The 15,795-nt window shown below is 40.1% G+C and overlaps 1 protein-coding gene across 4 annotated transcripts in view; it reads left to right on the top strand.

Annotated features, from left to right (window-relative positions):
- The window catches only part of RB1CC1 (RB1 inducible coiled-coil 1), a 171,237-nt gene that overhangs the window by 152,930 nt on the left and 2,512 nt on the right, over positions 1-15,795 (top strand). For 3 of the 4 annotated variants that reach the window (XM_075063020.1, XM_075063022.1, XM_075063023.1), the window contains 2 exons: positions 2,696-2,754; positions 10,375-10,511. In XM_075063020.1, coding sequence (XP_074919121.1) covers positions 2,696-2,754; positions 10,375-10,511 — 196 coding nt within the window. The remainder of the gene's footprint in view (positions 1-2,695; positions 2,755-10,374; positions 10,512-15,795) is intronic. The other variant, XM_075063021.1, reaches the window with a different exon arrangement.

The raw sequence follows: 15,795 nt of genomic DNA, 5'->3' as shown, positions 1-15,795 counted from the left end.
CCCCTCCCGCGGGCAGCCCTGCATCTGGTCTCAGTTCTCTGTATCTAGCCATTTGACAACACTCCCCAAGGTATTGAATTTAGCTGTCATTTGAGACTGGACAAATGGAAGGGACACAAGGGAGTTAGGTAGCCAGCTCCCATTGAATATTAGTGGGAACTGGGAACCTTAAACCTTTAGCACCTTTGAAAATTGTATCTTAAATGTAGTGTGCAAGTGCCTGCATCAGCAAGGCAGTTACACAACTTTCTAAGACAAATTGTTTTTAAAGTGCATAGATTGGTGCTTTTCATTATGTACATTTGCATAGTTGAAGATGGTTTCGTCTAAGGCGTTCTTTTTGTTTTGATTGTTTCTCTCTGAAATTTACTTCTTTGGCAGAAAGGCTTTTCTTTATTTTCAGGGTGGCAGTGAGGAAAGAAAGAATAAGCAGCTGGGAAAGAAGTCATTCACAATGCAACATTATTTAAATCATCTGACTGTGCATTAAAAAAACCCTTAGGTTACTATGATCTGAAAATGTTTCACTGAACTGTCCTAGAAGTTTTCCAAAATATAGGATGAGAAAAGAGGAAGCAACCTCTTTGTTTGGCACTTGTGCTAATGAACCAAGACACAAGTCTGCAGCACAGAAGTAATCTCTCAGAGAATAAATACACTTATGAAAACCTGTTAATTTTTGAGGAGATTAATCCTTTTTCCCCCAATGGGGTATGGAGCTACTAAGGATTCCTTCTCACTAAAGTAACCTAGTCCTATGATTGTTGTCAAAAGTAGGTGATTATTGTATTTGACTTAAAATGTATATGCCTGTTGCATAAAATTATAGATAGCCATGTTTAAATCTGGCCTTCAGTATCTGTCAAATTTCTTTCCTTGAAGTATTTTCATATCTTCAATGTTTTAGTTAATCAGTTTGAAAATGTGTGTAGTTCTATCTTCAGGGCCGGTGCAACCATTTAGTGACCTAGGCAGTCACCTAGGGCCCAGGCATTTGGGGGGGCGCCATTTTCTTTGGCAGCAATCGCCAACATTTAGGCGGAGGGAGCTGGGGCAGAGGAGCGCAGGGAGGGCCACCTGCAGCAAGTAAGGTGGGGGGCCGCACACAGAGGAACTCCCCGCCTCAGCTTACCCCTGCCTCGCCTCCTTCCTGAGCACACCGTGGCTGCTTCACTTCTCCTGCCTCCTAGGCTTGCGGCGCCTAAGCTGATTGGCACTACAAGCCTGGGAGGCGAGAGAAGCGAAGCAGCCACGGCGTGCTCGGGGAGGAGGCGGGGCAGGGGTGAGCTGCTTCACTTTGGCATGCTTGTGCTCGTGTGCGGAGCAGGGGTGAGCTGGGGCAGGGGGGGCACCTCAGGGCGAAGGGGGGAGTTGCCATTGGGGGGCACCTCAGGGCTGGGTCGCAGGGGGGCAGGGAAGGAGGGCGCAAGGTGGAAGTTTCGTCTAGGGTGCGAAACATCCTTGCACTGGCCCGGTCTATCTTATTGAAAAATGTTTTTATGCACTTGAATACTTTCAACACATGGCATTTAAAAGTACATCATCACTGCACAGTTAAACAATGGAGCAACAATACATTTTGAGGTGTGGCCATTCAAGTAAAAAAAAAATTCATTTTCAAAAGAGGAGCTAAAATTCATTGAAGATGAAGGGTTTATATATATTTTAAAAAATATTGAAAAGCACTGCAATGAATTGCCCTTAATTTCTTGTAGGTAAAGTTGTGATACTGTGAGGTTCTTTTTGGTATACTCCTTTGGGCAAGAGGAGTTATCATGAAAAACAAAACGTCATACAATTTCTTAAATGAGGTATCTGCTTCCCCTGTCCACGGGACTGAGTATAAATTCTTGAACCTGAACTTTTTCATCTCCTTTGTTTGCTAATATGCCTTCCACCTCCTCTGCAACATTGCTGCATCACTTTCACCTCTGCTGAAACTTTCATCCTTGTCTTGAACTCCTTTCAGCCTGGTCTCCATAAGTCTTATCCTACCTGCACCAGCATGTGTTAAATGCTTCCGCCCACTTTCTCACACATACAGGTAGTTTGATTTATATTGTGCCCAATCATTAAACACTTCATTTGCTCACTAATTATTGCAGGTTCTACTCCAAAATTGTCCTAATTGTTTTTAAAACCATCCATAAACTTTATCCTCTTCCTTGCTCCTTTCTCTTGTCTAGCTTTGTCAAGTTCTCTGACCCTTCATACAGTCCCACCACGGCTGTCTGTTCAACTGCCTACCATCTGCAGCAGTTTTCTTATGCTTTAGTGATGCTCTGCTTATTTTTATCTCATCTAAAAAATCATCTTTTTCTACCTCTTAAGTATTCTTTCACTCTGATATTAACTCTTTAAGGTGTTTTGGGCTATAGTTTGAGGCCATACAAAATAAAATTTCATTTATTGTAATCATTATTCTTTCCATAATTTTTATATTATGGAAGCACCTGAAATGTGCTGTGTTTCAATCCCTGTCCTAAAAAACTTACATTTTAAAATGACCAAAGCAAAATACAAGAGAAGGAAAAGTAAACACGCAAGCAAAATGGTCAAGATGGTAATAAGAACATGTTAGTTTTCATATTTCTGTCATGGTTCATATATAAATCCAAACAATCTTAATTGTCCCCTATCTACAATGTATACTGCCAGTATTTTATAGTTGTTTGCTTTTTCATTATTTTTCCAGATGTCCCAAAGCATGTCTTCAGTGTCTTCAAGACATTCTGAAAAAATAGCTATCAGAGAGTAAGTATATTTTTATTCTCACATTTTGTTCTTGATATGGCTCAATAAATTTTATGTCTTCGGTAACAAATGTACAGATAAAGTATGTGAAAGTAATGTTTAGTAATTCTTTTCAGCATCTTAACCTCAAATTCATGTCTGAGACTACAGTGAATTTCCTTAGTAATAAATCTTTATTAAATTTGATTCTTTATATTCTCTTACAATCAAGCTTTCAATACACGGTCCACGAGGCTACAAATGTATTTTTAAATGATTTGTATACCTTCATCACCATAACTTGGATTCATTCTCATTTCATGGCTTTTCTATAATGACAAATCTAGTTGGAGATTTCAGCTATGATTTTATGCCCAGGACATAATTTCTCCATTCAGAATAACTGTGCAGTGCTAAAAATGTGACCATATGAATTCCCAAGATTACTTCTGAAGATGCCTTTTTTTCAGAGATGTCTATCATGGTAATTGGCTAGGCGCTATTACAAATTGCTGGGGGCAAATCCAGCACAGATGTCAGTGGGCTTTTTGCTATTAACTTCAGATTTCACTGTTGGTGTTTACAGCAAGGTCATCCTTTTCTTTAAGGTATTTTATTCTATGTGTTTGTACCCACTTCTGATCATCTGAGTTCGTATTGTTACTTAAAATAATGTGAGATAGCAAGGGGTGTTTCAAACTGAGTGCCAAGTAATTTTATCATGATTAAGAACAAGCAAGATAATTGCAATTAACTATATTATTTATTATTATTATTATTATTATTAAGCAAAGGAAGGTCTGAGAGATGTTGGATCTGAACTGGAAAGTTGTTTCATGATGTAGCTCTGTGGCTGTCTTAGGGTATGTCTACACTACGGGATTATTCCGATTTTACATAAACCGGTTTTGTAAAATAGATTGTATAAAGTCGAGTGCATGCAGCCTGTCATAAACAGATGGTTAAGGGTTAATGCCTCTTTTACCTGTAAAGGGTTAAAAAGTTCACCTAGCCTAGCTAACGCCTGACCAGAGGGATCAATGGGGGAACAAGATGCTTCAAAAGGAAGGAGGGAAGTTTTTCCTTTGTTTAGAGTTTCAGTTTCAGCCGGAGCGAAAAAGATCAAGGATCCAGCCTCTTATCAGAATAGTAAGTTTTAGAAAGGAATAAATAGATTTATGTTTATTTCTTTGTAACCTATCTTATGCAATTAGAGGTAGAATCAAACTGGGTATTTTTTTTGTGTAACCAGATTTGTGCCCGGGGAACATCCTCTGTGTTTTAAATCTGTTGTCTGTGAGAGTAGCTGGTATGCTAATCTCTCCCAGAGGGTTTTCTTTTTCCTTTCTTTTCTTTAATTAAAAGCCTTTTTCTTAATACCTGATTGATTTTTCCTTGTTTTTAGAAGACAGGGGAATTGATCTGACTCACTAGGGATTGGTGGGAGAAAGGAGGGAAGGATGATTATTCTCCTTGTTTAAGATCCAAGGAGTTGGATGGACTCAGCAGTGGAATGCTGAAGGAGTTTCTCAAGGCACCTAGGGAGGAGAAGGTTTTGGGGGGACAGGGAAGTCCAACACTGAAAATTCTGGATGGTGGCAGTGATACAAGATTTATTTATAGTAATTAAGCTAGAATGTCCATGCAGGCCCACATCTGTACCTAAAGTCTCAGAGTGGGGAAAGCACTGACACTGCCACGACTAGCACGTAATTCGGTGGTGTGCGTCCTGTACCGAGGCTATGCGTCGATTTCTGGACGTTGCACCTGTGGTAGCTATCCATAGATTACCCATAGTCTGCAGTCTTCCCCACCTATTGGAATTCGGTGAGATCCAATGCAAAAACAGTGTCGTGGTGATTCTGGGTAAATGTCCACTCAGTCCTTCCTCCGTGAAGCAATGGCAAACAATCATTTCGCCCCTTTTTCCCTGGATTGCCTGGAGACGCCATAGCATGGCAACCATGGAGCCCGTTTTGCCTTTTGTCACGTCACCGATGTGTACTGCATGCTGCTGACAGACGAGGTACTGAGTGCTACACAGCAGCATCAATTGCCTTTGCAGTAGCGACAGACAGTTACCATCCTATTGCACCGTCTGCCCTGCCATTAAATTGGCAAATGAGATACGTATCTAGTCATTCTGTACCGTCCGTCTGCTGCTGTCATGGATGCTCCTGGGTGGCCTTGGAGCGGGCCGGCGGGTCAATGACAAAAGGGAATGACTCCCCGGTCATTCCTCTCTATGTTTTGTCTAAAAGTAGAGTCAGTCCTGCTCAGAATAGTGGGCAAGTCTACTAGGGAACAGAGAGCACCAGCCGCTCCATGTCAAGACGCGCCAGAAGATTTCCGCAACAAGAAAGAAATGAAAAGACTGCATGCCATTCCTAGGGGGTGCCCACTGCAAGAACAATCCACCATGCTTCCCTCCTCCCCAACCCTCCGGGCTATCGGCAGTGTCCCCCCATTTGTGATGAAGTATAAGGAATGCAGGAAGAAACACTGACTTTTTATGAGATAAAATGGGGGAGGCAGTCCTCCAGCTGCTATGGAAAGTCCAGAAGTACACAATTTTCTTAGACATGAAGTTGGGGGGTGATAGACTCAGCCTCCAGTTGCTATGATGAGGAGGGTACCAGCCGTTCGTACTCTGCTGGAATGACCAGGAGACATCCCATTTTACACCAGGCGCCCCCGGCCGACCTCACGAGCCAGCCAGGAGCTCACTAGCTGATGATGGAGAGGATAGCGAGTCATATGTACTGTGTGCCATCGAGAAGGGGATCCTGGTGTTGAGCGCTGCACACCCCATTCTACCAAGAGCAGAAACAGTAGACATACGGTGACTGAAAAGACGAGAACCTCTTTTTATTTTCCCTTTTCTTCGGGCGGAGGAGGAGGGTGTAAATTGACACACATACCCTTGAAACCCGGAAATGTTTTTGACCCTCAGGCATGGAGCACCAGAATAAACACTGCTTTCGGAACTGCGGGACTGTGGGATAACTGGAGTTCTCAGTATCCCTCCCCCTCCATGCTCATCTATTTATTCTGTTGCTTCCGTTGCCGCTGTCAACGAGCACTGTGCTGGGCCTCTGTTATGATAGCCTGGAGATTTTTCAAAGTGCTTGTCATCGTCTTCTGTAACGGGACTCTGATAGGAACAGATTTGTCCTCGCCCATACAGTGATCAATTCGCAGCTCTGTTGGCCATGCTGGAGCTCTTTGGTTGGACTGCATGGCCACCCATCAGCGCTCCACGCTGGGCAAACAGGAAATGAAATTCAAAAGTTCTCAGGGCTTTTCCTGTCTACCTGGCCAGTGCATCCGAGTTCAGATTGCTTTCCAGAGCGGTCACAATGGGGCACTGTGGGATAGCTCCCAGAGGCCAATACCGTCAATTTGCGGCCACACTGACCCTAATCCAACATGGCAATACCGATTTCAGCACTACTCTCTAGTCGGGAAGGAGTACAGAAACCAGTTTAAAGATCCCTTTATGTTGATATAAAGGGCCTCGTTGTGTGGACAGGTGCAGGGTTAAATCGGTTTAATGCTGCTAAATTCGGTTTAGACGCTTAGTGTAGACCAGGCCTTAGAGACATTGAGCAGAGATGAGAGGCTGCATTGAGAGTGTTGCATGGAGTTAAAAGATGGGAATGCTGCTAGTTTGCGTCCTCAATTCATAGAAGCTTTATCCCGCTCTTTCCTCTGATCCCTTGGAAGGAGGAAAACACTTCTTTCAGGCTTGGCTGGATTCAGATCTGCTGTTGTCCTTTTACTGGCTCATGGGTTGGTCTTAGTAATATCTTCAGTTCATGACATGTAGTCTGTTAATTCATACGCAGTGTACATTTAATTGTCCTGTGGCAGGAAATTTTCAGCATCTTTAGAATTTTAACTTTTTTTTTTTATTTAGTCCATTTTCTTAAATATCATTTGAGTTCCATCAGAGCTTAATAGGAGTTGAAATTTTGTTTCAGATGGGCATCAGAGATAAAAGTTTCCCAGTTCTTAAAATAGTCTTTTTAAACTTAGCCATCCAAGTTTGACAGCTCTTCTTAACAGTCCATGCAAAGTCATTTTCTTTCTGAGTTTGGAAAGGAAATTGCTTAACTAAATAACTTAATTCCCAAATTAATATAAATATTCTGTATTCTTTGCTGTGCAGTTATAGTAATGTCATTGAGTTCTGTAGTGGTGTATAAAACATCTTGCCTTTAACATAGCAACGACATTAGAAAGTTTTTATATTAGAAGATGCTTGCATTTGGATGTAAAACATTTGCGAATGCACATCTCAGAAGAGGTCCATACAGTCTTTTAACATCTAAGAAAAAGCATTACACAGAGTTTTTTCACTTTTAAGCAGGAACATGAATTTAAAAGTGCCTGGTATTAAATGAGTATATTGATATAACAGGCGTCACAGAAACTTGGTAGGAAGATGCTAATCAAAGAGACACAGTAATACCAGGGTACAAAATACATAGGAATGATAGAGTAGGTCGTGCTGATGGAGGAATGGCATTATATGTGAAACAAAGCATAGAGTCAAATATAGTGAAAATCTTAAATGACTCAAACAGTACCATTGAATCTCTATGGATAGAAATTACATGCTTCAAGAATAAAAGTATAGCAGTAGGAATATACTAGTGACCACCTGACTAGAATCATGATGATGATGGTGAAATGTTCAGGGAGATTAGAAAGACTGTAAAAATAAAAAACCCAGTAATAATGGGTGATATCATCTGCCTCCAGATTTATTGGGTACATGTCGTCTCAGGACAAAATGCAGAGATAACATTTCTAGACACCATTAATGACTGCTTCTTGAAAAAGCTTAGTCCTGGATCCCACAAAGAGGGGGAGGCAAGTGTGCTCAGTATTTGGTCCAAGAGGTGAATATAGCTGAACCACTCGGTAATAACAACCATAATGTAATAAAATTTAACATGCTCGTAGGGGGAAAGATATCAGAGAAACCTACCACAGTAGCATTTAAATTTCGAAAAGGGGAACTTCACAAAAATGAGTAGATTAGTTAAATGGAAATTAAAAGCAAGATGCATGGAAACTTTTTAAAAACATCATAATAGAGGCTCATAATATTAGTTGTGCTATAAGCACAAAAAGGGGGAATGTGGAAGCAGAATTAAAGCAGGGTACATGTTTTAGTCAGGTTTAAGGATAGAGTGAAATGTAACCCTAACAACACAAAAATTGTTTGAGGTGCTGCTTCACACCTCACTTTTCTGCTTGCTTTAGTTGATAAGAATGAAATGCTGATTTAAGCAGAAACCTTGAGGTAAGGTAGTGTCTGGAGGGAGTTTGTATAAACAAAGGATAACCATTAGCCGTTGGTGCATGTAACGGGAAGATATAAATACTTGTCTTATGCTTCTTGTAGGGGGAAGGTCTGCCTAAGGTCAGGGGCCCTTCCTATCTGACTGCAGTCTTCCCTTGCAATTGCTCGTAATAAAAGTGCCTCTGACTTGTTGCTAACAAACGTAGAGTGAGGACTTGTTTTCTTCCACAGCCCCAATTAAAAAAAAAAAAAAATAGTGAAAGGACAAGGGTGATGGAGTGGATATAGTGTACTTGGACTTACAGAAAACTTTGACAAGGTCCCTCACCAAAGGCTCTTAAGCAAAAGGGGTCATGAGATAGGAGGGAGGGTCCTCTCATGGATCAGTATCTCATTAAAAGATAGATAACAAAGAATTGGAATAAGTGGTCAGTTTTCACAGTGGAAAGAAGTAAATATTGGGGTCCCCCAAGGATCTATACTGGGACCCGTGCTGCTCAACATATACATAAATCATCTGGAAATGGGAGTAAACAGTGAGATGGCAAAGTTTGCAGATGATACAAAATTCCTCAAGATAGTTAAGTCCAAAGCAGACTGCAAAGAGTTATGAATGGATCTTTTAAAAAAAAAAAAAAAAGTGACTGGGCAACAAAATGGCAGATGAAATTCAGTGTTGATAAATGCAAAGTAATGCACACTGGAAAACATAATCCCAACTACACATACAAAAGTATGAGGTCTAAATTAGCTGTTACCATTCAGAGAGATTTTCCCACACACACCTTCCTATGTATTGGTGTGACCCAAGACCTCTTGATGCCAACTGGCAGAGGGCATGGGGCAACATAAGGGTACAAATGTCCCCTCAGTTCACCAAAATAATGTCATGTAAGGTTTCTAATCAACACCTGTTACACTAGTCATTATAATCATTGTATGGAAAATATGTGAGGAATTATGTGTATATGCTGAAAATTATGTTCTCTAAATCTTGTAGTTAAAGGCAGGCCACTCAGATGTAGTGCTCCTTGAGCCGAACTTCTCCAGACAAGAGGTAGAAAATACTTATCTCCCTGGTGGACCATTGTATACTGCGTGTCCTACAGCTGAAGTTTATTAACATACTGAGGCCTGATCAGTACTAGGAAATTAGGTTGGTATTGCTACATCACATAAGGATGTGAAAAATCCACACTTCTGAGCAACATAATTAAACTGACCCCCATAGTAGAATTCTCCTGTTGGCCTAGCTACCATTTCTCAGGGAGGTGGAATACCTATACCGACAGGAGAACCTCTCCCATCAGTTTAGGTAGTGTCTTCATTAAAGCACTACAGTGGTGCAGCTTCATTTTAGGTGTGAAAAAGCACTGAATCAGCTGCTAATGAAGTGCTTTGGGAGACTTCAGAAGTAATTCACAGGAAGAGGTAAACAGCAGGAAGGTGGAACACCCTGGTTTCAGGTGAATATCAAAGGTTTGATCTGATATATCTGAAGGGGGATATCAGTTATCCTGGTTGAAAAAACTGAGAAAAGGGCTTGAGATAAACTATCCTGTAGGTCTTGTGAGTTAAATTTAAGCTCTAGCAAGCGTGTTACAATTTTGTTTGTATGTAATCATTTTTCCAATGTTCTTTCTTACTATCATTTGAGAATAAGCTTATTCTTGCCTTCACTATAATATATCTAAATGCTGTGTGTTAAGCAAAGTAGTGATCCTGAATTGAATCGTGTAAGCTGGTTTGTGCTATTCCTTTGTGAGTAGAGGATGACCTGAGAGTTCACTGCATGGTCAGTGGAACAACGGCTGATCTCTCCAGAGGGATGGTCAAAGGTTGGTTTGTGCCTATTGCTAACCTGTGTAGAAAGAGTGAGGCCTGCAGAAGCCAGGAAACTAGTGTTTGGGTTGCCAGAGACTGGTGGAGTTGAGGAGCTGATCCACAGCAGTCACAGACAAGACTCCCTCATGCTTCTAGCAGATGGTGACAAGGTGCCTCACAACCCTGGGTAGCCCCTGGCACATCCCAGTTGCTTATGTGTAACTTCTTGCAGAAAAATTTGTTTGAAGCACATTGTGAGGAGAAAAAAAAATTTATTTATTTTTTTTAAATGGTGAGGAATTGACATTGTCCTGATAGGAGACCTAATACTCAATTAACTGGCATTACAAAATGTACAGATATGCATAAATTCTAAAATGTGTTTCAAATAGTGATAAGTAGGTAGGTCTGTGTAATGCTTTAAAAAAGTGCTTTAGTAATCTGTGTAAATATTCAATACTATATTTTTATATTTTGCTGTTAACTATTCTTATTTTATCTAGTTTTCAGGTTGGCGATTTGGTTCTCATTATCTTGGACGAACGCCATGACAACTATGTATTATTTACTGTCAGTCCAACACTGTATTTCTTACATTCAGAGTCTCTTACTGCGCTGGATCTGAAGCCAGGTGAGTGTGGTAAGTGTCAGATAACTCTGTGACATAATGTTCTGAGGCACTTAACATGATCTTATACCCTTATTCTTCTAACAGCTGTTTAATAATTACGTAAATAGGTGTATGTTTTAGCTAGATACATAATGTATATTTGTAGCAAAAGTTGGTAATCTGACTTGAGATTTTCGTTATAGCCTCATTCAGTAATTTTCTGAAAGAGTTTTTTTTAGACAGAACTTTTCCATATTACATATTGTCCCAGAAGTGAATACTTTGGACAGTTAGAGCAAAATGCATTCATCCTTTTTTGATGTATGCTGCAAAACACATTTAAGACTATATTTCTGCATATATACATGCACATTTGATATGTATACCATAAGAAATTACCATTAGGCTTAGTCATGTTACTATTTATGGTACTAAAATAACTACAGAGTTTTGATGATGGCTGTGTAGGTCTGTTTTTGTGCTGCTATTTACAAAATTTGAGTCTGAGTCAATTGCAGAGGCTTGAACGTCCACCTGTGCTGTAGAAGGAATTGACTTTTTTAAAAAGAAAACAAGGACTCAGTTTTTTTAAAGGTATTTTCCCTTCAGGCAAAGAAATCCCCTGCAGCATGGATGGAATTTTATGGATCTGTATGTTCAGTGTGAGACAATTAAGAGAGAACCATAACTTTTTGTTTCTTGATTTTTAAATGTCTACATTTGCTGCTGTTTCTCAGCCCTACATAAATGAAGTTCAGCATGCTCAAATTCTTTCAGGAAGATGTGTGCTTTAGATCAAGGGTTCCCAAACTTTTTGCCAGCATGACCTCATTTTAGTGAATTATTTCCTTGTGGGCCCCAGACAGCATGGAAGCCATCATTTTGAAGAGCATAGCATGCTTTCTACATATGGTGCATGAGGTCACGCTGTGCGGAGAATGCCATTTTGTAGACCAAAATGGTGTTCTCCATATATTATGACCTCACACACGCCATACATGTGAAGTCATACTGTGCAGAACAAAATGACATATTCTGCACAGTGGGAATCTTCTCAACCCCATCTGGGTACGCAGTCCACAGCCAGGGAACTGCTGCTTTAGATATTGTTAATCCTTTGTGCTCAAGTTTAGCAAAGCAGGATTTTTCTGTGGTTTTTCTGTGTTTCAAGGTTTTTGTGGGGGTACTTATTTCAGTTCTCCGTCAAGTAAGCTTAGGAAACGGCAACTTCCTTTCTGTTTGCTATTTACGTTTATTCACTTCAGTGTTCTTAGTGTTTTGTTTGCTATTATGATATGCAGTGCATGAAATAAGTGTTTAAAAGTAAACTTTTAAAGTAGCTAGTTCATTGAAAATCTTCTCTGCAACACAAAGGCCATGGCCTCTCAAAATCTGTTCCCTGTGCCCCCAGTTTTGGATACAATGAACATTATTGAGGGCATGTATCAAAAGATAGTTTTATATTCTTCTCTTAATCTGTTCATGAAGGCTTCCACAGGTATCAGAAGGAAAACTGCCACCATAGAACATTTTCTCCATTAGCAAACCATGGCATAGTGTTATGATGAATAACGCTAGTAACTTTCTGTTAGTTAGCAAAATAATTACATAGTTTCCAATAGTCCACCAAACTCTTACAGAATACAGAGACTGTGCTGAAAATTTGGGACTGATACGCTGCGTTTCCTATAAAACAGGTTGAACTCCCACGTTAAATACAAAACGGAATGCATACTTAACAATGGCATCACAGTGGCACAGCTATAATTATGAAATATAAAATAAGGCTAATAGAACCTAGGTATCCAAACCAAAATGTTTTTCCCTCCCAATTCATTTTGTTAGCCATTGGTTTACAGGTATGAGGTTACATGAATATCCTCAGCAAAGAGAGTGTTAAGGAGTATATAATTATAAGCACAGACTTAGGGTTTATTTTTTCAAAATCAAAGATACTTTAGTTGTGTAATTATAGGGTATGTACAAGTTCCCCATTCCCAATAATGTTACTTGTTTAAATTGTGGAGAGATGGTACTCCCCCTTTGCTAGACACTTTCCAAAAAAAGGAACCTATTGTGCATATTGAGCCAATCAAACTTCTGCCATGCTTTTATAAACCAGGAATTTAATGTTTTCTAGCACTGGGAGTGGTTCCTCTTGGGGCATATGTTAGTAGCGCAGTACGACTAGGGCAGGAGAGAGGAGCAGTGAGGCAAGGCAAGCTGCGTGACCCACACAACAAACACAGCCAATGTAAAGTGCCATGCAGCTCCTTCAGTCCTGCTCATCTTCCCCACCTTTTCCCTCAGCAGTCTTCAGTGCATCTGGGCAAAGTAGTATCTTATGTATACGGGACAATGAAATCAAGCAGCAGCCCGCCAACCCTGACTTCACTAAAAGAATTTTTTTTCAGAAGAGCAAGCAAAAAGAAAAGTTGTTGAAAAGGAGGAGGAAACAGAAAAGGGAGGTGTGGGAGAGAATGGATGGAAAAAAGGAAAGGAGGGTAAACAGGCAATACTTGGGCTTGGTGCAAGAGACACAGTGATGGGGAAAGGCATGTCCATCCCCAGCTAAACGCAAGGAGAGCTCCAACAAAAAAATAAATTTGATGCATACACCAATGTCCTTTAACTTTCCACATATAGCTTCTCAATTTGAAATTTGTTATGGGTTTTCTCAAGCCAGAGATAATTTTTAAGGTCTGGATGAAACACATGACGAACAGGATATTGAGACTTTATTAAAAGTAGTTTTGGGAAATTGATGTCTCCCTGTTTTATGTGTGAATCTGGCAAATAAAGATGGCAAGCTAAAAGTACTGTGACTTAAAAAGTGGAGCGGAGGATGTGCATAGAACCACTTTTTTAGAGTTTAGTTTTAAGTTATTAGTCATACATTTAATAACTGCTGGGAATGCTGTGAAGATTGGTGACAGGCACAGTAATAGACATAAAGCATCTCACAATGAAAATAAATGGAGTATGGTTCTTGTAGATATTCTTGATCTAGAGAGGCACACTGCAACTGCTTCACACTTACACTAATCTCTTAAAATCATTTCTGTGTTCCTTGCACACATTTTAACATCAACCAGTGAGGTCACCCCTTGTAATTTACATTCCCATTTCATTGCCCCCTTTCTACCTCCAAAGCAACTTAATTTTCAGCACCTCTTACAGATCTTGCTACTTGGGCACCTGCAAAGCCTGTGTTTTGGGGCCCCAAAATTTGGAAGAACTAGAAATATAAAGTAGAATTTCAGCTTTCCTTTTCCTAAATGTTTCCAACCCATTTCCTTACAAAAGGCATCTTTGGTAATGAAAACTGTGTCCATTGTGTCCTTGAGTTGAAAGAAATATAAACTTGAATGCTAGGGTTGAAAGAAACAAGCACTTGGGCTCCCCTTGTGCAGCAGAAGGCAGGGGAAAGGAGAGATCACTCATTTACCTCCTCATGAAACAAGTGAAGTTTGGGATAAATTCCAAAGAACCATATTGCTGTTCTTCTCCCGTGTTCTCAGATCAGCCATGAGCACAGTGGTATGGCTGTGGTGGACACTAGTCAAGATGTACCCAAGTACAGGAAGTTACCATTTTAGTACTCCCCAAAATGGGGTGTCTGGATCTGCCCTTTGACACCCAGGCATGCACATCTACTTCTCACAGTAATATTAATCCCTCATGCGTCCACCTATTATGCCGAACATTATTTATTCAATCTTGCATTAATCTGCCTCTGCATGTTTTGAAAGGTGGGATTAGGTAAATTCTGAAACTGGTTCCACAGTTGCCGATTTCTGCACTATTATTACAAATCTCAGCTTTTAGATTCACAGATTCATAGACTCTAGGACTGGAAGAGACCTCGAGAGGTCATCGAGTCCAGTCCCCTGCCTTCACGGCAGGACCAAATACTGTCTAGACCATCCCTGATATACATTTATCTAACCTACTCTTAAATATCTCCAGAGATGGAGATTCCACAACCTCTCTATGCAATTTATTCCAGTTTAACTACACTGACAGTTAGGAACTTTTTCCTAATGTCCAACCTACACCTCCCTTGCTGCGTTCAGCCCATTGCTTCTTGTTCTATCATTCAGAAGCTATGGTGAACAGTTTCTCCCTCCTCCTGCCGACACCCTTTTAGACACCTGAAAACTTGCTTCATGTCCCATCTCAGTCTTCTCTTTTCCAAACTATACAAACCTTTAATCATTCTTGTTACTCTTCTCTGGACCCTCTCCAATTTCTCCACATCTTTCTTGAAATTCAGTGCCCAGAACTGGACACAATACTCCAGTTGAGGCCTAACCAGCTCAGAGTAGAGCGGAAGAATGATTTCTCGTGTCTTGTTTACAACACACCTGTTAATGTTGATGATGTAAGCTAGTCGTGTCAGGGAAAGCTAGGGCTTTCTCACTATTTTTGTCTTTACTAATAAAGACCATTTCCAGTTTTTTCCCCAATGGAACCAAAGCCTGGCTGCCTTCAGCAAAGATGGTACACCGCTATTCATGTTTGGGCCAGATAAGTGACAATGAGGGGTCATGGGAACACGGAGGGGAGTAAGGAATGTGTGCCTTGATGAGGGCTTTGGATTATGGGCAGCAGGCAGCATGAAGAGATGAAAGGCTACTGCTTGCTAGAAAACACTTGTCAGGTGGTTAACAGTTAGGTCCAAAATATTTGTAATGGAAGTTAAGGTTTTACAAACCTGTAATATTAAGTACAAGTGTGTTTTGATTTTTATTTGAAATGTCAATGAAAACAGGTTTTTGTTTTACTTAAATATTCCTCTATAAAGTGCACAGCCCAGACATGGATGCACTGAGCTAGTTCATGAAAATTCAGAAGTACGTGAGTCTATTTTCATTAACTAAACTGAGAGAAATGCAAAAAAATAAAACAGCAAAAATGCTGAAAAATAAATGTGATTTTTAAACTCTTCCAGTTGTATTAGTCTCAGGTGGCAGTAATAATATACAGTAAATACCTGAGCAATGATTTAATGTCTGTATCTCATTGCACTACTTAGTTTCTTTGTTTTATATGTAAAGGAAAACTATAATTTATACATGTAAGTACTGCATGTATAAAAATAAATGCTACATCTAGTTTTAAGAGCTATAATATACTATTATTTAATATGATTACTAAAGACATACAGATTCACAGTCTTCCTTGTATGCTGTGGTTTTACTGATGGGTCTGGAGTTCTGCATTCTAGTCCTAACCCAAAAGGGCAAAACCAAAGCCAGGGATTGACACAGTGTAGAGCTATCCCATCTATATACCCCTTACAGTAGTAGCA

Source organism: Chelonoidis abingdonii, chromosome 2, assembly GCF_003597395.2.
Source record: "Chelonoidis abingdonii isolate Lonesome George chromosome 2, CheloAbing_2.0, whole genome shotgun sequence".
NCBI classification, from domain to species: Eukaryota; Metazoa; Chordata; order Testudines; family Testudinidae; genus Chelonoidis; species Chelonoidis abingdonii.
This window is presented reverse-complemented; position numbering and strand designations above follow the sequence as displayed.